At 44.6% G+C, this 22940-nt stretch overlaps 1 protein-coding gene across 1 annotated transcript in view; it reads left to right on the plus strand.

The window, feature by feature from the left end:
* The first annotated feature begins 9442 nt into the window (after positions 1 to 9442).
* The window catches only part of LOC138249286 (vomeronasal type-2 receptor 26-like), a 90439-nt gene continuing 76941 nt past the window's right edge, over positions 9443 to 22940 (plus strand). The window contains exon 1 of the mRNA XM_069203241.1: positions 9443 to 9517. Coding sequence (XP_069059342.1) covers positions 9443 to 9517 — 75 coding nt within the window. The remainder of the gene's footprint in view (positions 9518 to 22940) is intronic.

Genomic DNA, 22940 nt, shown 5'->3' on the forward strand with positions numbered 1-22940 from the left:
AAATCAGTCTTGACCCTGTTCCTCATGGGAACAGTCCAGCCCGAACTGCCAAGCCAGGTCCTCCCTGGACGGGAAAGAGGCATCCTAGGACCGGTTTCAGGGTATCACCCTTCATCAGCTAGGCTAGCTTGAATCCAGTGGCGCAGTGAGCACAGGACCCACGTCTGGGCACACCCTTCCCACTTGGGGCAACAAATGCAAAAAGAACAGATGATGGACGGAATGCAGAGCAAATCAAACATTCACCCCCAGGCACAAAAATCTGGGTTTAATCCATAGTTGTTTTGCTCACCACACCGCACCAGTTTGGACCCAGCCATATACAAATCAGTCTTGACCCTGATCCTCATGGGAACAGTTCAGCCCGAACTGCCAAGCCAGGTCCTCCCTGGATCCGAAACAAGCATCCTAGGACCGGTTTCAGGGTATCACCTTTCATCAGCTAGGTTAGCTTGAATCCAGTGGCGCCGTGAGCACGGGACCCATGTCTGGGCATACCCTTCCCACTTGGGGCGACAAACGCAAAAAGAAGAGATGATAGACGCAATGCAGAGCATATCAAACATTCACCCCCAGTTACAAAGATCTGGGTTTAATCCATTGTTTTTTTACTCACCACGCCACCCCTGTTTGGACCCAGCCATATGCAAATCAGTCTTGACCCTGTTCCTCGAGGGAACAGTCCAGCCCGAACTGCCAAGCTAGGTCCTCCCTGGACCGGAAACAAGCATCCTAGGACCGGTTTCAGGGTATCACCCTTCATCAGCTAGGCTAGCTTGAATCCAGTGCGCAGTGAGCACGGGACCCACGTCTGTGCATACCCTTCCCACTTGGGGCGACAAATACAAAAGAGCACATGATGGACGGAATGCAGAGCAAATCAAACATTCACCCCCAGTCACAAAGATCTGGGTTTAATCCATCGCTTTTTTTGCTCAACATGCCACCCCAGTTTGGACCCAGCCATATGCAAATCAGTCTTGACCCTGTTCCTCATGGGAACAGTCCAGCCCAAACTGCCAAGCCAGGTCCTCCCTTGGACCGGAAACAAGCATCCTAGGACCGGTTTCAGGGTATCACCCTTCATGAGCTAAGCTAGCTTGAATCCAGTGGCGAAGTGAGCACAGGACCCACGTCTGGGTACACCCTTCCCACTTGGGGCGACAAATGCAAAAAGAACAGATGATGGACGGAATGCACAGCAAATCAAACATTCACCCCCAGTCACAAAAATCTGGGTTTAATCCATCGCTTTTTTGCTCATCACGCCACCCGAGTTTGGACCCAGCCGTATGCAAATCAGTTTTGACCCTGTTCCTCATGGGAACAGTCCAGCCCGAACTGCCAAGCCAGGTTCTCCCTAGACAGGAATCAAGCATCCTTGGACCGGTTTCAGGGTATCACCCTTCATCAGTTATGCTAGCTTGAATCCAATGGCGCAGTGAGCACGGGACCCACGCCTGGGCATACCCTTCCCACTTGGGGCAACAAATGAAAAAAGAACAGGTGATGGACTGAATGCAGAGCAAATCAATCATTAACCCCAGTCACAAAGATCTGGGTTTAATCCATCGTTTTTTTGCTCACCACGCCACCCCAGTTTGGACCCAGCCATATGCAAATCAGTTTTGACCCTGTTCCTCATGGGAACAGTCCAGCCCGAACTGCCGAGCCAGGTCCTCCCTGGACCCGAAACAATCATCCTAGCACCGCTTTCAGGGTATCACCCTTCATCAGCTCGGCTAGCTTGAATCCAGTGGTGCAGTGTGCCCGGGACCCACAGCCAAAAAGAACAGATGATGGACGGAATGCAGAGCAAATCAAACATTCACTCCCAGTCACAAAGATCTGGGTTTAATCCAGTGGTTCCCAAACTTTTTTGACCCGCGCCTCCCTTGACCTATTGGCTATTGGCCGCGGCTCCCCATTATGCTATTTTTTTTGGGGGGGGGGGGGGATGTGAGCCGGGCCTCAGGAGTACTTACATTTTTCAGGCTGAAAATAATTGGGATAAAGCCAATGAAGGTATTATAATCATAGATGTAACAACATAAAAATATAACAGTTGTTTAATTAAAAAAATATATAATTGGTTAAGTCAGAAACAATATAAACTATGCTTAGAAATCTGTACAGAGGGGAATGTCTCCAGTGCTAATCCTATGCTAGACAGCATATGCTCTCCTCTGCACTCTGGTGTTTGACTGTGCGTCGCACAAAGCAGCCTATTTGTGTGCTAGATCTGGGAGTGACACCAGCAGCATGCAAAGTTTTGCATATATGTGCTGCACTCTGTTTTCTCTTTAATGCAACAATGCACAGCAAAATTTGAAGTTTCATCAAATTGTGTGAAATCTCAGTAAACTTGAGCCTGCAGGTTTTTGTGAAGAGAACTAGTGTGTACTATAATTACTACCTCTAGATGGTGTTTGAGGATTAAACTTCAAGGCCCTTCCTTGCTGTATTTCAATTTCTCACTAGAAATTCCACAATCACGAGCTGTGCACTCTAAACAAGGAAAACGGCTTCTGACTTTTTTTAATAGAGGGGATTATCTAAGTTTGATTATGCAGCTGCAGAATTAGGTCACTGCTATTGGTAATGATGCAGCTCATGGCGCCCCTGTCTTGTTTTGATGGCGCACCTGGGCGCTGTGGCGCACAGTTTGGGAACCACTGGTTTAATCCATCGTTTTTTGCTCACCACGCCACCCCAGTTTGGACCCAGCCATATGCAAATCAGTCTTAACCCTGTTCCTCATGGGAACAGTCCAGCCCGAACTGCCAAGCCAGGTCTTCCTTGGACTGGAAACAAGCATCCTAGGACCGGTTTCAGGGTATCACCCTTCATCAGCTAGGCTAGCTTGAATCCAGTGGTGCAGTGAGCATGGGACCCATGTCTGGGCATACCCTTCCCACTTGGGGCGACAAATGCAAAAAGAACAGATGATGGACGGAATGCAGAGCAAATCAAACATTCACCCCCCAGTCACAAAGATCTGGGTTTAATCCATCGTTTTTTTGCTCACCACGCCACCCCAGTTTGGACCCAGCCATATGAAAATCAGTCTTGACCCTGTTCCTCATGGGAACAGTCCAGCCCGAACTGCCAAGCCTGGTCTTCCCTGGACTGGAAACAATCATCATTAGACTTGTTTCAGGGTATCACCCTTCATCAGCTAGGCTAGCTGGAATCCAGCGGCGCAGTGAGCACGGGACCCTCATCTGGGCATACCCTTCCCACTTGTGGCGACAAATGCAAAAAGAACAGAAGATGGACGGAATGCAGAGCAAATCAAACATTCCCCCCAGTCACAAAGATCTGGGTTTAATCCATCATTTGTTTGCTCACCACGCCACCCCAGTTCGGACCCAGCCATATGCAAATCAGTCTTGACCCTGTTCCTCATGGGAACAGTACGGCCTGAATTGCCAAGCCTGGTCCTCCCTGGACCGGAAACAAGCATCCTAGGACCAGTTTCAGTGTATCACCCTTCATCAGCTAAGCTAGCTTAAATCCAGTGGCGCAGTGAGCACGGGACCCACGTCTGTGCATACCCTTCCCACTTGGGGCGACAAATCCAAAAAGAACAGATGATGGACAGAATGCAGAGAAAATCAAACATTCACCCCTAGTCACAAAGATCTGGGTTTAATCCATCGTTTTTTTGCTCACCACGCCACCCCAGTTTGAGCCCAGCCATATGCAAATCAGTCTTGACCCTGATCCTCACGGGAACAGTCCAGCCTGAACTGCCAAGCCAGGTCATCCGTGGACCGGAAACAAGCATCCTAGGACCGGTTTCAGGGTATAACCCTTCATCAGCTAGGCTAGCTGTTCAGGCTGGGCTGGACTGTTCCCATGGGGAACAGGGTCAAGACTGATTTGCATATGGCTGGGTCCAAACTGGAATGGCATGGCAAGCAAAAAAACTGATGGTTAAACCCAGATCTGTGAGTGGAGGTGAATGTTTGATTTGTTCTGCATTCCGTCCATCATCTGTTGCTTTTAAATTTGTTTAACTGGGCATGTACTATGGCAACCTTTCTTGTGATTTCTCTACACAAGTAAACCTGTTAATTTTCGTGATACTGCTCTATGTGTACGAGATTCAAACAGCCCCTGAAAATTTCTTCTAATTATATTTTCTTTAAATTGTGGCACATTTAAAGGTCTTTCCCCCTGGGAAACTGTCCTAGTTTCAGAACTCGTGCAGGTACTCTATCTTTCTGCATGTTCACCCATTCCAGAGATTCAAAGAGCTTATTCAAACCAAGGAGGAATAAAAAATGTTCTAGCTTAAGTGTCAAAAAATTTCAATTCTGTGAAGGACATGGAGGCGAGGATTATGCTATCTCTTTCTTTACTGATCCAAACAGCAGCCAATCAAATAACATCAAACAAAAAACTACACATCCCATGATGCTCCTATCCCAGTATCACATGCTCCAATCACCGAGCATGACCACTGTCCATAACAGTCATAACCTCTAACGTCACATCCTCTTTCTTTGTCCAAACTGATAACCTTTCAACTTCCTCTATGAACTTCTTCCGAAGATGCTGATCCATGACTCTTCCAATCCGAAACAGGAGTCAAAGGCAACTCAACAGGAACTGGAAATCGCAACAAACTTCCCTCGAACTGTGGCAGAAGAACAGTTTCCACCAAGGCCATCAGGACATAAAATCAGGTATTCTTCTGATCAGAACCTAAAATGAACAATAATAAAAGGTAATATCTCATACTGCTAGTGTATCCAGCAAAATATTTACACTCTCCAATAGATAACAAAGGGGGGGCATAAAAATACAAAATCGATAAAATTATATGCACTTGAGTATATCATTGTTACGCATTTAAAGGAGGGATAATCCTCGCCTCTGTGTCCTTAATAGAATTGAAAATTCTTGACGTGTAAGCTAGAATTTGTTTTATTCTATGTCAGGACCAGAGGCTCTGATTATGCTAGTTCAAAGCTGATCAATAACAACAGAGGCAACATCTACCACAGGTTTATAATAAAACTTTCGAAATGTACATTCAGATGACCAGTCCGCCGCCTTCATAATATCTTCCAATCTCGACCCTAAGGCATACGTTTTAGAAGCCATAGCCCCTCTAAAAGAATGGGCTCCAAATTGACTGGTACCTATACCTGCTTCACCCATTAACCATTTTATCCATCTCGAGAGCGTGGCTGAGGAAACTGGTCTAAAAGGTTTCGGTAAAGAAATTAATAATTGCCCTTCCGTGGCTTGTCTAAACTCCTCAGTAACCACCTCATAATCTTTTAAGCATTGCACAACACAAAGTTTTGAATTATCCGGGTACATAGGATAAGTTACTGACCTGCAATTAGTTTTAGTCCTTCTGGAAATATTGAAAGTAACTCCATCTGGAGAGTATACTCTACCGGACAGATCCGAAGCCTCGACGTCCGAAACCCTCTTACATGAAATCAGGCATAACAGCATGGTTAATTTCGCTGAAATCTGTTTGCGGGATAAATACTTGGTTCTAGGCTAAAGATCTTAAAATTTTAAAATAATGTTCACATCCCATAATACAGAATATTTGGCTTGAGGGGGATTAGAGAGCCAAATACCTCTCAATAATTTTCAAACTAGCGGATGTTCACCCACTCGTTTACCATCAATATGCGCATGACCCGCAGAAATGGCTGATTTCAAATTATTAACAGTTCTATAAGCCAGTCCTGAAGATGCCAATTCAGCCAGAAAATTAAGAATCAGCTCAATACTTGACTCCAAGGGATTACAACCCCTTCCATTGCACCAACTATCCCATCTGCGCCATGCAGATGCACATCTCTTGTGAGTGCCAGAGGCCCAAGCCTGTTTGATAAAGTTCTCAGCTTGTCGCAAAAGACCTGGGGTTTTCCATCTTGCCCTGAAACCATCCATACCATCAACGTCAGTTTCCCTGATAAAATCAGCGGTGTTGAAGGCCCTCCGGACTCAGTAAAAGATTCTGACGAGGAGGAATGAGCAGCGGGAGAGCACAAGCTAATTGAAGAGCAATAGGGAACCAGGCTTGAGACCTCCACAATGGTATCACCCTAACCAGATCTGTTTTCTGTCTCTGAACTTGAGACAGGACCCTGGGAATCAGCAGAAAAGGAGGGAAAGCATAACCCTGAAAGGGGGACCAATTCTGCAGAAAAGCATCTGTCGCTAGAGCCAGAGGGTCCGGGCGCCAACTGAAGAATTTTGGAATTTGAGCATTGAGGCGTAATGCAAAAAGACCCACCTAGCAAGGGCCCCATTCCCGGACTATCTGTAGATAAAATCGGATCTATCTGAAAATAATCGGATCCATTTTCCAATCGCTGGGATCCGTCAGGTATCTGGAGTTCCAGTCCGCAATAGTGTTCTGGACTCCCGGCAGGTATTCCGCTAGTACAACCAACCGATGACTCAAACAATAATGCCAAAACTCCTTGGCTATCTCCGCTAGAACCCTGGACTTCGTTCTCCCAAGCTTGTTGACATAGCGCATTGCCGAAATGTTGTCCATTCTCAGAAGAATGCAGCAGTCTGTCTTTAGGGGAGAGAGGCTCTTTATAGCAAAAGACCCCGACAGGAGCTCCAAACAATTGATGTGGAGATTTTCCTCTGTCATTGACCAGCGACCCCCGGTCACTAGAGACCTGCAGCGGGCTGCCCATCCCCACTGACTGGCGTCTGACTCTATCACCACTTCTGGGTGAGACCCGAAGATGGCCCTGCCATTCCATGCCTCCATGTGATGAAGCCGCCACTGAATCTCTTCCTTGACCTCTGTGGTAAAAGGAATCAATTCAGAGTAACTCAGACCCTGTCTTAAGTGTCTGATTTTCAATCTCTGAAGAGCTCGATAATGCAGAGGGGTGGGAAGATTGCCTGAATGGAAGAGGCCAATAGACCCACTATTCGGTCAATGTTCCTTAGAGAAATAGTCGGACTGGCTAAGGCCGATCTTAATTCCCTCTTGATATTGTGAATCTTTAGTTAGGGAAGAATCAGTTGCGAGTGTACTGAGTCGATCTTGAAACCCAAAAACTCGATTACTTGAGTGGGATTCACTAATGACTTCTACACATTGATAAGGAAACCCAAATCCTGTAATTGACTGATTGTCCAGTTCAAGTGCATCAGCAGAGACTGGGGATCCTGTGCCATAACTAAGATGTCGTCCAAATAAAGGATTAATCGTACCCCCTTGGTTTTCAACCATTCCACAACTGGTCTCAACAATTTTATGAAGCACCAACGGGCCGATGACAGGCCAAACGGCAAGGCTGTGAATTCCAACAAAATGACCGTTCCAAAGAAATTGGAGAAATCTCCTGTGAGGGGGAAAGACCGGAATTGAGAGGTAAGCATTGTTTAGGTCCAGACAGACCAACAAGTCTCCTAAAAGGATATCCCTCAAAATGTGAATCCCCTCCATCTTGAAGTGTCTGTACACAATCCAAGAATTGAAATCTTTTAGATTTAAGACTAGTCGATGACCCCCGCCTTTCTTGTCTACCACAAAAATGGGATTGCAAAAACCCGGAGGGGTGAAGAACTGAGAAATCTACTGCTCCTTTGACTTTTAATGCCTGTATTTTTGCATCTATAAACATCTGACTTGCGTGGAAAAAATTCATTTGAATAGGGGGAAACAGCTGAATCAGAGTACTGATAAACTCCAGATGGAAACCTGAAACCGTCTGAAGAATCCAAGGATCCCCATTGATTTTCCTCCAGTTGTCTAAAAACAAACCCACTCTGCCCCCGAGAATAACCTGAGAATGGGGAATAATTCTTACCAGTATAGGTTGATTCCTATATTGCTCCTTGCTGACCCCTGCGATGTCCTCTGCGAAATCTGGGCCTACCTCCTCTGGAGCAAGTGGGATAGAAAGTGGCGTCGGATTGGTCTCCGTACCAGTTACCTCTTCCTCTAGGGTAATAGATTTGGGGACTAACAAAAGATCCTCGGCCGGGCATTCGATCACCATAACTCCTGGCCCTGGCAAAAAGGCCTTGCTTAAATACTTTTTTAAGGGACATTTGAGCTTTGTCCAGAGTGGAAAAGGTGGAACAGAATTTCGCCAACTCCTTAATGAATGAGGAACCAAATAGAAGTCCTGCTGCTGGTCCTGCTTCCGAAGAAGTGAAATCATCTAACTTAGGATCCATACGCATTAGGATGGATTTCCTGCGCTCAGCTGATATTGCACAGTTAGAGTTACCTAACTGGCAAACGGCTCTCTGAGCCCAGCCCATCAAGACATCCGTGTCCACAGGGATGCCTGATTCCTTAGAAACGACGGCCAAGTCTAGAATCTTAGTTAACGGGTTGGTCAGATCGAGAAGTTTGTCCTGACAAAGGCTCCATGATCTATCCAGACCTTTTTTAGGATCCTTCGCAAACTTCTTCAGGAAGGTAACATGAAGGTAACCATTGTAGGGTCAAGTTCCGGAGTGTCAGAAACGTTATTGTCCAAATCTGATCTAAGGCATTCCACCCTGAGACACGAGCGAACCTCTTTATCAAAACCCCTTCTCAAATTAGCATGGACATATTGTGCAACTTCCGATGACGGAAGCCAATTTGAAGACCTGGAGTGTACGATCTCTGAAGGGTCGAAGTCTAACATCTGAAGGGTGGGGGAATGTATTTTCGTTTTCTTGCTGGGACCTGGGGTATCTAAATTGTCTGAGTCCCCATCTGTAGAGTCTTTATCTGAAGAGGAAGAATTATCTTTAGTACTATAGTTATGCTCAGATTTTCTTTTCTTGTGCAGTTTTTCAAACATGTCCACATGCAACTCCCCAGAGGGGGCATCTGAACTTTCCAGATTCTTTGTTTTAGCCTTTGATTTAGAGGTTACCTTAAGCTTAGCCCCTTCTGGGACAGGTGGCGTTTTATCAGACAACCAGCCTTGGGAGTGAGCGTAATCAAACAATTGCCCCGAGAAGGGTCCTAATGCTCTCACCAAGGCATCATTCACTGACTGCTGAACACTTGAGTCTAGCGCTTCCACTAGGTTTACCTCTAACTGGTTATCAGCATCCTCAGGATAATATCCTGCATCTTGGTCACTCCTTTGAGCCATAATATTCAATTATATAAAGGCTATGTAGACTATCAGAATCAACAAAGAACTGGGAGTGTAAGAACCCCTTACAGACACAATAGGAAATTAAAGAAGCCCAGTAAGATGTGGAGGGAGCTGCCTGCAAGACACTCTAGGCACTGCCTGATATGATTTTACAACCCAGATATGGTATGATCTGGGCGTCTGGGAGTCACTTTTGAAGCCTGTATACCGGGCACTGAATTCTGTCAATGCGCGCTGGAAATCACGAGCTGATCGCCAGAAAGAACTCGGGAAAGGAGAACTGACTTGTAAAATTACGCTCGCCCGACAGGTACGTGCTAAAAATGGAAAACAGACTACGCGTGAGGCGCGTACAGTGCTCCCGCTCCACTAAATTAAACCAAGGGCACAAGAGTTCGGCAAGAAGCCGATAACGGGATAAAGTTAGAAAGAGGAGCGAGCGGAATCGCGTCACTACACTTAAGTAATAAATCCAAACACAATAAAACAAATGTACAAGAGCAAAAATAGAGTGGTACTTATCTGCTGCGAAGCAGCAAAGAAAGAGGATGTGACGTTGGAGGTTATGGCTGTTATGGACAGAGGTCATGCTCGGTGATTGGAGCATGTGATACTGGGATAAGAGCATCATGTAATGTGTAGTTTTTTGTTTAATGTTATTTGATTAGCTGCTGTTTGGATCAGTAAAAAAAAGAGATAGCATAATCAGAGCCTCTGGTCCAGACATAGAATTAACCTTCTATCTGCATCTCTTTCCCCTAGTAATTTATTGTCGTAAAGGCAAAACATCTTCCTTCCCCTAATGCCTGAATGGCTTGTGGTGGAGTCTACACAACAATCTATGAATTTTGAGAGGTCAGGAGAAACCTAGTTACTGGAGTGTCTTCAGTTGTCTGTTAAATCTCTGTAGTCAGTGTAATCTGTGCAGGTACTGTGTGCTGTGTGACTAACCCTCTTACCTGCACAGTTGTGACCACGTTAACTTGAACATTTGCTACTGGTATCATCTGAGGCATTTTGATTTGTTCTGGAGCACATGCAACTGCCTGTTGGACTATAGGCTGTGCAATAACAGGTTGCCCAGCAATCAGTTGATCGTGTTGAACTGGTTGGGATTTAATTGTATGGGTCAATACAGGTTGCATCTTTACCGACATTACTGTTTGCATATTACTAGTAATCTGTAGAATTTCAGAATCTAAAGGAGCTGTGGCAGTAACTACATTCCTTACTATGGAATTTCCACCATCTGTTATAGGTTCTACATAGGGTGGTGGACTTTTCCATAACATCTCTTCTTATGTGTCAACCCAGAACCTAATTCTGTGTTGGTCTTTTGTTCCATATTTGTCTTATTATCACTTTTAAATTTCTTTTTTGCTGGTTTCTCACAATCTTTTGCTCTGACATTGTCTTCTTGTATATGTAAGGGATGCAATCTAGTTCCCTCAGCTCTACTTTTTCCCCAAACCTGTGCTGTATAATCGCAAACTACATCTGCATAATTTCTTATTGCTCTTTTAGTTCTCCTTTCATACCTCTCTTTGTCATGTTTTAATGCCATTCTTTCCAATTCACATAGTGCCTCTAATTGCATAGGTCTTGGAGGTGGTTTCATATCATACAAAACATCTCTGAGCTTTCCAAGGATTCCCAAATTAAATGACCCCCATCTTGAAAATTTCAATGTTTCTTCCTTTTCTATCATTCTATACAATTTCCTCAGCCAAAGACAAGTATGTAACCCTTTCTCAACTGTCATGTGATATGCTGGCATACACTAAAGAGGTGTCTCCTCACCTTTTCTTACATGAATCACTACATCACTCCTCTCTATTCTCCTGATAGCTTTTATAGCTTTTAACCTTTTCAAGATTTCAGCCTCATAATATAATCTTATGTCAAAATCACAGAGTCTTAAGTATTTAGAACATATTCCCTATACGTCAAAGCTCTAAAACCTGTTAGTTAAATCTGAATACAATTTGGAAATACCAGTCACCAATAACCATGTACCTCTTGCCGAACTTTAACTAATCACAGCACAACTTCACATCGACGACCAATACCAATGAGACTTATTGTTACGTCACAACTCACTCCTTGCAGCAGTTCACCCTTCTTTACAATTTTCTCCTTACTGACAAAAAACAAACTTTTTCCCATAAACAACGTATAATAACTTAATTCTTGTCTGTGTCTTCTAAGGAAAATTAAAGGTACACTCTCAACAATAAGAACCAGCTTTAATACCTTTTTCCCATTGTTGACCATGAAAAGAAATCAATGTTCACACTGATGAGTTCTCGACCTGCAGGAAGTCACCCAATAAGTTCGGAGTCACCTTTTCACATTAGGTTCCTCAATCACCAATCCAATGTTACAACCACTACAAAGTTCTAGTTTGTGCATAATCAACAATGTCTCACAATTTCACACTTCACCAAACAGACAATTTCTTTGTAACTATTTTTACCTCACCTGGGATCTTTGACTACTTATTAGTCCAATAATATCTTTATCTTTTAACAAAGCAATCTCGACTTAATGCAGAAGTTTCAATTCAAATTAGCAAAAGACATTATAATTATTCCATACATATATCAACACATCAACCCTATTGATAGTCACACCCGTCACATTTTTCACCTATTCTGGGTCCTCCAAATGCAACTGCTTCGAAAACCACACCTCATCAATCTTCACAATCAGGTTCAGGAATTGGGCACTACATTTTATTACTTCCTATTCCTGAGTTTCTTTAAAAGTTTTGCTTCTTATATTTTCCCAGCAGTCATAACCATCTACTAGATACCAATTTATTTGGGGAAGCGCACCCTTGCGAATTTGATCAATTACGTCTTGTGCCACCTTGACCTTTGGAATGGCTGTTAGGTATAAAAATTAGTTGCAACAAACATAGTTAGTGTGAGTTGATTCTTTTATGAAACAATCAAAAGAGTTTAGATTGGTTTAAAGTATTTATTCAAATAAGAATATACATTTTATTAATGAATGCAGTTTACAAAACATTGCATGAATCGTATCCTGCATCTTTCCCTACTCTATTGTTTTAGTTCTATTTGATGAGTATTCACTGTAGTATTAAAGAATACAGTAAAAGGTTGGTCTAGTCTGACTGAAGTAGTCTGAGAAAATGCTGTAATTCTTTATTCTGTCTCTAGGACAGTTCTCATGATTATCAGCTCAATATGCTACTGGTATCACACTATTCTGAAACAATCTATCTAGCTCACTCTCTGTCTAGCAATAGTCAGGAAGGTTGTTCTGCTAAGAAGAAAAGCAGCTTAAAATGATTTGTCCAAATGCCACTACCCCAAGCAGTTCTCTTCCGTCTCTAACCTGTCCTGCCTTGTGAACCCCTTCACTTTCCCTTGGATACCTTTTATAACCAAACAATTGATACAACATTCACAATTTATCATACAATATAACTCATTATTCATGTATTGCAAACCTTCTCAAGCAGAATCAACTTGAATTCAGAGCAGAATTCTGCCCTGTATTCCTATGCATACTTTGCTTCTGAAAACGTAAAACACATGCAGGATTGAATGTCATAATTTCCTTTCACATAGCCTTCACTCTGCAAGTTAATTAACCCCTTCCCCGCCATGGACGTAATGGTTATGTCCATGGCAGTGCCCGTGTGGCGCCATGGACGTAACCATTACGTCCTGGGACTGGCCGTTGGGGGAAGTGCTAGTGCTTCCCCCAAGGGCCGGCCCCCCAACCCTCAGGCCAGGGCTGAAAGGGGAATCCCTTCCACTTTCACCTCCACCCCCCCCACCTCCCCATGATGTCAGCGCGCTGATTTCATGAAAGGGGGAAAGATGCGCTGGAAGCCATTTGCTTCCAGCGCGTCTAAAGGAGAAGGTGAGTTTTGCACCTTCGTGCGGTGGGGATGCCTCTGCAAGAGACATCGAGGGAAAGGAAAGGGTTTTCCTTTCCCTCGATGTCTCTTTGAGCATTCCTGCTGCCCGATCGAGATGCCTTATTTTTAGGCCGATCTGCCCCCAAGGGGGGCAGAAAGCCACTAGACACCAGGGATTTTATTGTTGTTTTTATTTTTTTTTGTTGGGGCGGCCCCTTGGGCAAGGGTCGCCCCCAGGGGCCCATATGTATTATTGGGTAGTTCTGCCCCCCTTGGGGGCAGATAGGCCTATTTTTTTTTTAGGCCTTTCTGCCGCCAGGGATACTATATGTGTGTATGTGTGCTTTGTGTGGGGGTGTGGCCCCTTGGGCAAGGGTCGCTCCCCTTGGGGGGCCAATGAATTTATCACCGTTTCTGCCCCCCTTGGGGGCAGATTGGCCTTATTTTTAGACCGATCTGCCCCCAAGGGGGGCAGAAAGCCACTAGACACCAGGGATTTTATTGTTGGGTTTTTTTTTGTGTTGGGGGGCGGCCCCTTGGGCAAGGGTCGCGCCCAGGGGCCTGTATGTATTATTGGGTAGTTCTGCCCCCTTTGGGGGCAGATAGGCCTATTTTTTTTAGGCCTTTCTGCCCCCAAGGGGGGCAGAATCCCCATAGCGCCAGGGATACTATATGTGTGTGCTTTGTGTGGGGGTGTGGCCCCTTGGGCAAGGGTCGCCCCCCCAAAGGGGGCAATGTAATCTGGGCGATTTCTGCCCCCCCCTTGGGGGTAGATTGGCCTATTTCTTTTTAGGCCCATCTTCCCCCAAGCAGAGAACACTAGACACAAGGGAAAATTAAAAAATGGTTGGTGGCGGAGTGTTTGTCAACTGGCGAAGTATTTGCTTTTATGATAATAACAGTTTTTCTCCTTTTTGTTCTAGTTCAAAGCTTTTGCTGACTTTGCTGTGGCTTGTTGCAGTTTTGGCAGTAGTTGTCCTGCGGTTTGCGTAGTTGCATGTTTTAGGTAAGTAAATAAATTTACTCCAAGTGAGTATTGTTGCCATGCATGAATGACATGTTTGTAGGTGGTGTACTGACTGCAGGATTGTGTGTGAAATTGTCCTTAGATTTATGCACAATGATTATTGTGTTGTCTTATGTCTAATTTGCTTTTTTTGTTTCTCTCTTTTTAGTGGGATATCATTGGTGTGGCTGTGTAGAGTAGTTGCTGGTGAGTCAAGCTTTTTCAGGCAAGTGAGCAGAATAGTTTTAGAGTTTATAACTCTTAGTGATAAAGCTACACTTTGTTACTTATCTTACACAGTGCTGGTTGTTGGTGGTGTATTTGTCCAGTTCATTTTTGTAGGAAGGATCATGGCTAGCCGTAGGATGACCGCTCAGCAGGTTGTTAGTGTGCTTTTTGAGTCATCTTCTGACCATGAATATGAGACTGACTCTGCATCTGAGGCAGAGGAGGAAGTGAAGGATTCTGGAAGTGAATTTTCTGTCAGAGATGAATCATCTGATGATGAAGCCACTCTCAGTGCTGATGAAGGGCCTGTTTTAGAGGAGGACAGTTATGTGCCAATGGTGCAGGAGCCAGCGGCTGAAAGGCTTCCCATTGGAAGACCTGACACGTGGGTTGCACCAAACATGGAGCAGCCACAGTTGCCTGCATTTACTGGTTTTCCAGGGTGTCGAGTTAATACGGAAAACGTTTTGCCCGTCAACTTTTTTGGGTTGTTTATGGACGATATATTTTTGGAAGAGATTGTTGAGCAGACTAATTTGTATGCAGAGCAGTTTTTGAGGGACAACGCTGCCAGACTTAGGCCACACTCTAGAGCTAGCCGGTGGATTCTCACAAATTTGGAAGAGTTGAAAAAGTTCTTGGGTTTAACTTTTTTGATGGGGCTGATAAGGAAGCCATCGCTGTCTTCATATTGGTCTACTAGTCCCTTGATGGCAACTGCTATATTTCCTGCCATCATGAGTCGTAACCGGTATGAGCTTCTTCTTCGGATGTTGCATTTTGTAGATAATGCTTTAGCCTTGCCACGAGATCATCCTGATTCTGACCGTCTTTTTAAGATTAGGCCTGTCCTTGATCATTTGGTAGATCGGTTTTCAGAGATCTATGTTCCAGGGAAAGAAACATCTGTGGATGAGTCTTTGGTCCTGTTCAAGGGTCGTTTGGTTTTTAGGCAGTACATTCCTAGCAAGAGGGCATGGTATGGAATTAAATTGTATATGCTGTCTGAAAGTAGTACAGGATATGTTTATAATTTCCGGGTCTACACTGGTAGGGATTCCAATATTGACCCCCCTGGTTGTCCACCCACTTTTGGAGTTAGTGAGAGAATATTGTGGGAACTTGATAGACGACTGTTTAACAAAGGTCACCATTTACATGTAGATAACTTCTACACTGGAGTTCAGTTGTTCAAGGAGTTGTTCAGAGTGGACACTGTTGCTTGCGGCACAATCCGCTCTAATCGGAAAGGCTATCCAAGAGAGCTTGTCTGTAAAACACTTGAGAAGGGACAGTGCAGTGCCTTGCAGAATGATGAGCTGCTAGCTCTGAAATTTGTAGACAAGAGGGATGTATACATGCTAAGCACCATCCATGATGAGAGTACTTCACCTGTGGCTGTTTGGGGTCAGGTTGCCGAAGTGCGCAAACCTGTGTGCATCTTAGACTATAATAAGCACATGGGTGGTGTTGATAGAGTAGATCAGAGGTTAGAACCTTACACTGCTGCTCGTAAGTCTTATGTGTGGTATAAGAAATTAGAGGTTCACTTGTTCCACTTGGCAACTTTTAATGCTTTTGTTGTGTTCAAGGATAGTTCTCCAGAGTCAAGGATGACATTTGTGAAATTTCAGGAGTCTATCATAGCTAGCCTTGTTGTGCTGGAACAGGCAGGAGTTCATAGAGAAGCAGTAGTGGAGGATGTGGCTAGATTGAAAGATCGTCACTTTGCTGAGCACATTCCTCCCACGGCCCAAAAAAACTTTCCTGCTAAGAGATGTAGAGTCTGTGCTCGAAGAGGTATCAGGAAGGAGACTAGGATGTACTGACCTGATTGTCCTTCAAAGCCTGGGCTGTGTGTGGGTGGCTGTTTCAGAAACTACCACACACAGAAGAATTGTTAGGAAATTCCGTGAGCGTAAACTGCTGTTTTATATTTTTATATGTTCAGATTCACGGTTGGCATTAGTCATGTATTCAGTTAGAGCTTTTGTGTTTGTAGTTTTGTACTTATTTATGATTAGTGGTTTCTTTGTTGTTTAAAAACAAAAAAAGGGATGGTATGTGTGGGGTGGCGCTTGGCTGGCGGTGTGCGTGGGGTGGCGCTTGGCTGGCGGTGTGTGTGGGGTGGCGCTTGGCTGGCGGTGTGCATGGCGTGGGGCTTGGCTGGCGGTGTGCTTGGGGTGGCGCTTGGCTGGCGGTGTGGGTGGATGGGGTGGCGCTTGGCTGGCGGTGTGCGTGGGGTGGCGCTTGGCTGGCGGTGTGGGTGGGGTGGCATTTGGCTGGTGGTGTGTGTGGGGTGGCGCTTGGCTGGCGGTGTGCGTGGGGCTTGGCTGGTGGTGTGGGTGGGGTGGCGCCTGGCTGGGGGTGCCAGCCAAACGCCAGTCCACACACTCATCAGCTGGTGTGATTGCTGTATCAGGCATGTGGGCGTATGAAAGTGATGGGCCCTTGACTGGCGCAGTCTGTCGATGCAAGTCTTGTAATGTGCTGGGCCCGTGGCTGGCGGCGTGAATGGTCTTGTGCATTTCATGTATGAAAGGTGTGTGAATGGACTGTAAAGCGGTTGGTGCCTTGTCGTGGCTTTACAGCTCACGAGCTGTGAGTCATTGGTTCAGTTTTTTGGCCTTTCAGTTATTACCAGTGCATTTCACTTTTGTGAAATCTCTTGTTAATAAAATTTGATCTACTGAACCATCACTCACCCTCGTGCCAAATCCAACCAGTATGTGTGGTACAAATGACAAAACCTGCTCCGCAGGTGGAACTACGATGATGAAGCATGCCACCAACTTGGTTGGTGGGTGAGGGGTCTTTTTCACATAACCTAAGTGCGTTTCTCTTCACAATTTTAGTGTTTGGCACATCACATACATATGTGGACACATCAAAATGATATATTACAAAACTACCTGTGTTGGGGGGGAGGGGCACCTGTGTTTTTGGTCCTGGGTGCGGCCTTCATCTAGGGAAACCTACCAAACCTAGACATTTTTTTGAACTAGACACCCCAAGGAGCGCAGGGAGATGTGGCTTGCGTGGATCCCCCAACATTTTCTAACCCAGACGCCTTTGCAAACCGCAGAATTTGCTTAAAAAAGCATATTTTTCTGACTTTTGTTTGTACGATCACCGCTCCAGCACAAAATTCCTACTCCCTAGCGTTCCCCTCAGTCTCCCAAGTAAAATGACACCTCACTTGTGTGGGTCCCCAAAGCAGAGTCAGCCTAAAGATGTATAAAAGAAGAATATGTCCTTATGAACTCGCTGTGCCATCCCCTCTATCTCTACAAGTTTTTGGCCTTATTCTGTTGCAGGCACCTGGCCCACCCACACAAGTGAGGTATTATTTTTATCAGGAGACTTGGGGGAACGCTGGGTGGGTGGAAATTTGTGGCTCCTCTCTGATTCCAGAACTTTCTGTCACCAAAATGTGAGGAAAACGTGTTTTTTTAGCCAAATTATGAGGTTTGCAAAGGATTCTGGGTAACAGAACCTGGTCAGAGCCCCACAAGTCACCCCATCTTGGATTCCCCTAGGTCTCTAGTTTTCAAAAATGCACAGGTTTGGTAGGTTTCCCTAGGTGCCGGCTGAGCTAGAGGCCAAAATCTACAGGTAGGCACTTTGAAAAAAACACCTCTGTTTTCTTTCAAAAAATGTGATGTTTCCACGTTGCGTTTTGGGGCATTTCCTTTAGCGGGCGCTAGGCCTACCCACACAAGTGAGGTATCATTTTTATCAGGAGACTTGGAGGTACGCTGGGTGGAAGGAAATTTGTGGCTCCTCTCTGATTCCAGAACTTTCTGTCACCAAAATGTGAGGAAAATGTGTTTTTTTAGCCACATTTTGAGGTTTGCAAAGGATTCTGGGTAACAGAACCTGGTCAGAGCACCACAAGTCACCCCATCTTGGATTCCCCTAGGTCTCTAGTTTTCAAAAATGCACAGGTTTGGTAGGTTTCCCTAGGTGCCGGCTGAGCTAGAGGCCAAAATCTACAGGTAGGCACTTTGAAAAAAACACCTCTGTTTTCTTTAAAAAAATGTGATGTTTCCACGTTGCGTTTTGGGGCATTTCCTGTCGCGGGCGCTAGGCCTACCCACACAAGTGAGGTATCATTTTTATCAGGAGACTTGGGGGTACGCTGGGTGGAAGGAAATTTGTGGCTCTTCTCTGATTCCAGAACTTTCTGTCACCAAAATGTGAGGAAAATGTGTTTTGTTAGCCAAATTTTGAGGTTTGCAAAGGATTCTGGGTAACAGAACCTGGTCAGATCCCCACTCACCCCATCTTGGATTCCCCTAGGTCTCTAGTTTTCAAAAATGCACAGGTTTGGTAGGTTTCCCTAGGTGCCGGCTGAGCTAGAGGCCAAAATCTACAGGTAGGCACTTTGCAAAAAACACCTCTGTTTTCTTTCAGAAAATGTGATGTGTCCACGTTGCGTTTTGGGGCATTTCCTGTCGCGGGCGCTAGGCCTACCCACACAAGTGAGATATCATTTTTATCGGGAGACTTGGGCGTACGCTGGGTGGAAGGAAATTTGTGGCTCTTCCCTGATTCCGGAACTTTCAGTCACCAAAATATGTTTTTTTAGCCAAATTTTGAGGTTTGCAAAGGATTCTGGGTAACAGAACCTGGTCAGAGACCCACAAGTCACCCCATCTTGGATTCCCCTAGGTGTCTAGTTTTCAAAAATGCGCAGGTTTGCTAGGTTTCCCCAGGTGCCGGTTGAGCTAGAGGCCAAAATCCACAGCTAGGCACTTTGTAAAAAACAGCTCTGTTTTCTTTCTGAAAATGTGATGTGTCCACGTCGTGTTTTGGGGCATATCCTGTCGCGAGCCTAGGCCTACCCACACAAGTGAGGTACCATTTTTATCAGGAGACTTGGGGGAACGCTGGGTGGAAAGGAAATTTGTGGCTCCTCTCAGATTTCAGAACTTTCTGTCACCGAAATGACAGGAAAAAGTGTTTTTTGGGCCAAATTTTGAGGTTTGCAAAGGATTCTGGGTAACAGAACCTGGTACGAGCCCCACAAGTCACCCCATTTTGGATTCCCCTAGGTGTCTAGGTTTCAAAAATGCGCAGGTTTGCTAGGTTTCCCCAGGTGCTGGCTGAGCTAGAGGCCAAAATCCACAGCTAGGCACTTTGTAAAAAACAGCTCTGTTTTCTTTCTCAAAATGTGATGAGTCCACGTCGTGTTTTGGGGCATATCCTGTTGCTGGCGCTAGGCCTACCCACACAAGTGAGGTACCATTTTTATCGGGAGGCTTGGGGGAACGCTGGGTAGAAGGAAATTTGTGGCTCCTCTCAGATTCCAGAACTTTCTGTCACCGAAATGACAGGAAAACGTGATTTTTTGGCCAAATTTAGAGGTTTGCAAAGGATTCTGGGTAACAGAACCTGGTACGAGCCCCACAAGTCACCCCATTTTGGATTTCCCTACGTGTCTAGTTTTAAAAAATGCGCAGGTTTGCTAGGTTTCCCCAGGTGCTGGCTGAGCTAGAGGCCAAAATCCACAGCTAGGCACTTTGTAAAAAACAGCTCTGTTTTCTTTCTGAAAATGTGATGTGTCCACGTCGTGTTTTGGGGCATATCCTGTCACGTGCGCTAGGCCTACCCACACAAGTGAGGTACCATTTTTATCGGGAGGCTAGGGGGAACGCTGGGTGGAAGGAAATTTGTGGCTCCTTTCAGATTCCAGGACTTTCTGTCACCGAAATGACAGGAAAAAGTGATTTTTTGGCCAAATGTAGAGGTTTGCAAAGGATTCTGGGTAACAGAACCTGGTCGGAGCCCCACAAGTCACCCCATCTTGGATTCCCCTAGGGGTCTAGTTTTCAGAAATCCGCAGGTTTGCTAGGTTTCCCCAGGTGCTGGCTGAGCTAGAGGCCAAAATCCACAGCTAGGCACTTTGTAAAAAACAGCTCTGTTTTCTTTCTGAAAATGTGATGTGTCCACGTCGTGTTTTGGGGCATATTCTGTCGCAGGCGCTAGGCCTACCCACACAAGTGAGGTACCATTTTTATCGGGAGGCTTGGGGGAACGCTGGGTGGAAGGAAATTTGTGGCGCCTCTCAGATTCCAGAACTTTCTGTCACCGAAATGACAGGAAAAAGTGTTTTTTGGGCCAAATTTAGAGGTTTGCAAAGGATTCTGAGTAACAGAACCTGGTCTGAGCCCCACAAGTCACCCCATATTGGATTCCCCTAGGGGTCTAGTTTTCATAAATGCGCAGGTTTGCTAGGTTTCCCCAGGTGCTGGCTGAGCTAGAGGCCAAAATCCACAGCTAGGCACTTTGTAAAAAACAGCTCTGTTTTCTTTCTGAAAATGTGATGTGTCCACGTCGTGTTTTGGGGCATATCCTGTCGCGGGCCTAGGCCTACCCACGCAAGTGAGGTACCATTTTTATCGGGAGACTTGGGGGAACACAGAACAGCAAAACAAGTGTTATTGTCCCTTGTCTTTCTCTAAATTTTTTCCTTCCAAATGTAAGACAGTGTGTAAAAAAGATGTCTATTTGAGAAATGCCCTGTAATTCATATTCTAGTATGGGGACCACAGAATTCAGAGATGTGCAAATAACCACTGCTTTTCAACACCTTATCTTGTGGCCTTTTTGGAAATAGAAAGGTTTTCTTGATACCTATTTTTCACTTTTTATATTTCCGCAAATGAATTGCTGTATACCAGGTATAGAATGAAAACCCATTGCAAGGTGCAGCTCATTTATTGGCTCCGGGTACCTAGGGTTCTTGATGTACCTACGAGCCCTATATAGCCCCGCAACCAGAGGAGTCCAGCTAACGTAACGGTATATTGCTTTAAAAAATCTGACATCGCAAGAAAAAGTTACAGAGTAAAACGTGGAGAAAAATGGCTGTTTTTTTCACCTCAATTTCAATATTTTTTTATTTCAGCTGTTGTTTTCTGTATGAAACCCTTGTAGGATCTACACAAATGACCCCTTGCAGAATTGTGTCTACTTTTCAGAAATGTTTAGCTTTCTGGGATCCAGCATTGGTTTCACAACCATTTCTGTCACTAACTGGAAGGAGGCTGAGAGCGCAAAAAATAGTAAAAATGGGGTATGTCCCAGTAAAATGCCAAAATTGTGTTGAAAAATGTGGTTTTCTGATTCAAGTCTGCTTGTTCCTGAAAGCTGGGAAGATGGTGATTTTAGCACCGCAAACCCTTTGTTGATGCCATTTTCAGGGGAAAAACCACAAGCCTTCTTCTGCAGCCCTTTTTTTCCATTTTTTTGAAAAAAACGAAATTTTCACTGTATTTTGTTTAATTTCTTGGTCTCCTTCAGGGGAACCCACAAAGTCTGGGTACCTCTAGAATCCCTAGGAGGTTGGAAAAAAAGGATGCAAATTTGGCGTGGGTAGCTTATGTGGACAAAAAGTTATGAGGGCCTAAGCGCAAACTGCCCCAAATAGCCAAAAAAGGCTTGGCACCTGAGGGGGGAAAGGCCTGGCAGCGAAGGGGTTAATAAAAGATTTAATTTTGTATATAATTTGTGCAGCTCTGTGCATTCCAAAGCAGGTAGCAAGCAAAACAGTATACATAATATTGCTTCCATTGTTCAATACGGAAGAAGTTTTGTAACATGCATTGGCCATGCAAAGGTTAGAAGTGAAACAATTGTTTTGCAAAGACTGTTAGCATTAACAGCAGTTCAGCAAGTCAGGCCACATAAGTCGTGCAGAGTTTAAAACAACATCAATTAGGCCTAGCTTTGTTCTCTCCTTTAGTAATGTCATGATAATTTATAATTTATTGAGTTTTAACATTGATGCTTGATAAAGTAGTTGTGTCTTGCAATGATCTTTAGTATTGACTCTGTTGCTGTGCAGGTACTGTCTAGCAATACTGTGTGCCCAGGTGAAAGAGGGGTTGTCTGTGCTGGAGTCATGCAGTTGGCCACAGGCACCAGTAGCTCTGGAAGGTCTATAGGCTTCAGCCAACCAGAGAAGTTATAAAGTTTCTAACAACTGATGTATAACAAATTCCAATGCTCAGATCTCCATATTTCAACTCAGGAAGACACACAGGAGAGACGACAACATAGTTAGTGACCATCAACTGGTTTTCCTTTAAATATGTGGGTATACAATATCATTCCCCCAATCTACTAATCTTTGTGCTGCCCTGATGCGTCTCAATTATAATCTTTTTGTTTTCCATTCCTTCTTTGGCAAGATCCTTCACCACCTAATATAATTTATGCTGTCAAAATGCAATGCAATAATGATTTTTCTTCTGATTTATTCATTAATTCATTGCCCATATTCCTGGTATTAAATCATACGAAAATAAAGTGTATCTGTGTGTTCTTCTCATAGGTGCTTCACTATGTGAAAAGGATGAATATATCAATAAAAAGTGGGGCAAAAATATATTTTGATCAAAATGGTGATGCACCAAGCGCGTATGACATTGTGAATGTACAGGTACTTAACTATGAGGACATTCGAATGGTCGATGTGGGCAGCTTTGACTCCCAACAAAGCAAATATATCCATATCAACACCAGTGCTATATTATGGGCTGAAAACACCCAGGTGCGTATGAGATATGACACAGCAATATTCTGCTTTAGCACTCACAGCTCTGATGTACTGCTTGAAAGGATTGAACAGGTAGACCATCGGCTGTCCTAGTCTCCACACTCAGGCTTTGCCACAGTTAACAAA

The sequence above is a fragment of the Pleurodeles waltl genome, chromosome 8, assembly GCF_031143425.1.
Source record: "Pleurodeles waltl isolate 20211129_DDA chromosome 8, aPleWal1.hap1.20221129, whole genome shotgun sequence".
Taxonomy (NCBI): Eukaryota; Metazoa; Chordata; class Amphibia; order Caudata; family Salamandridae; genus Pleurodeles; species Pleurodeles waltl.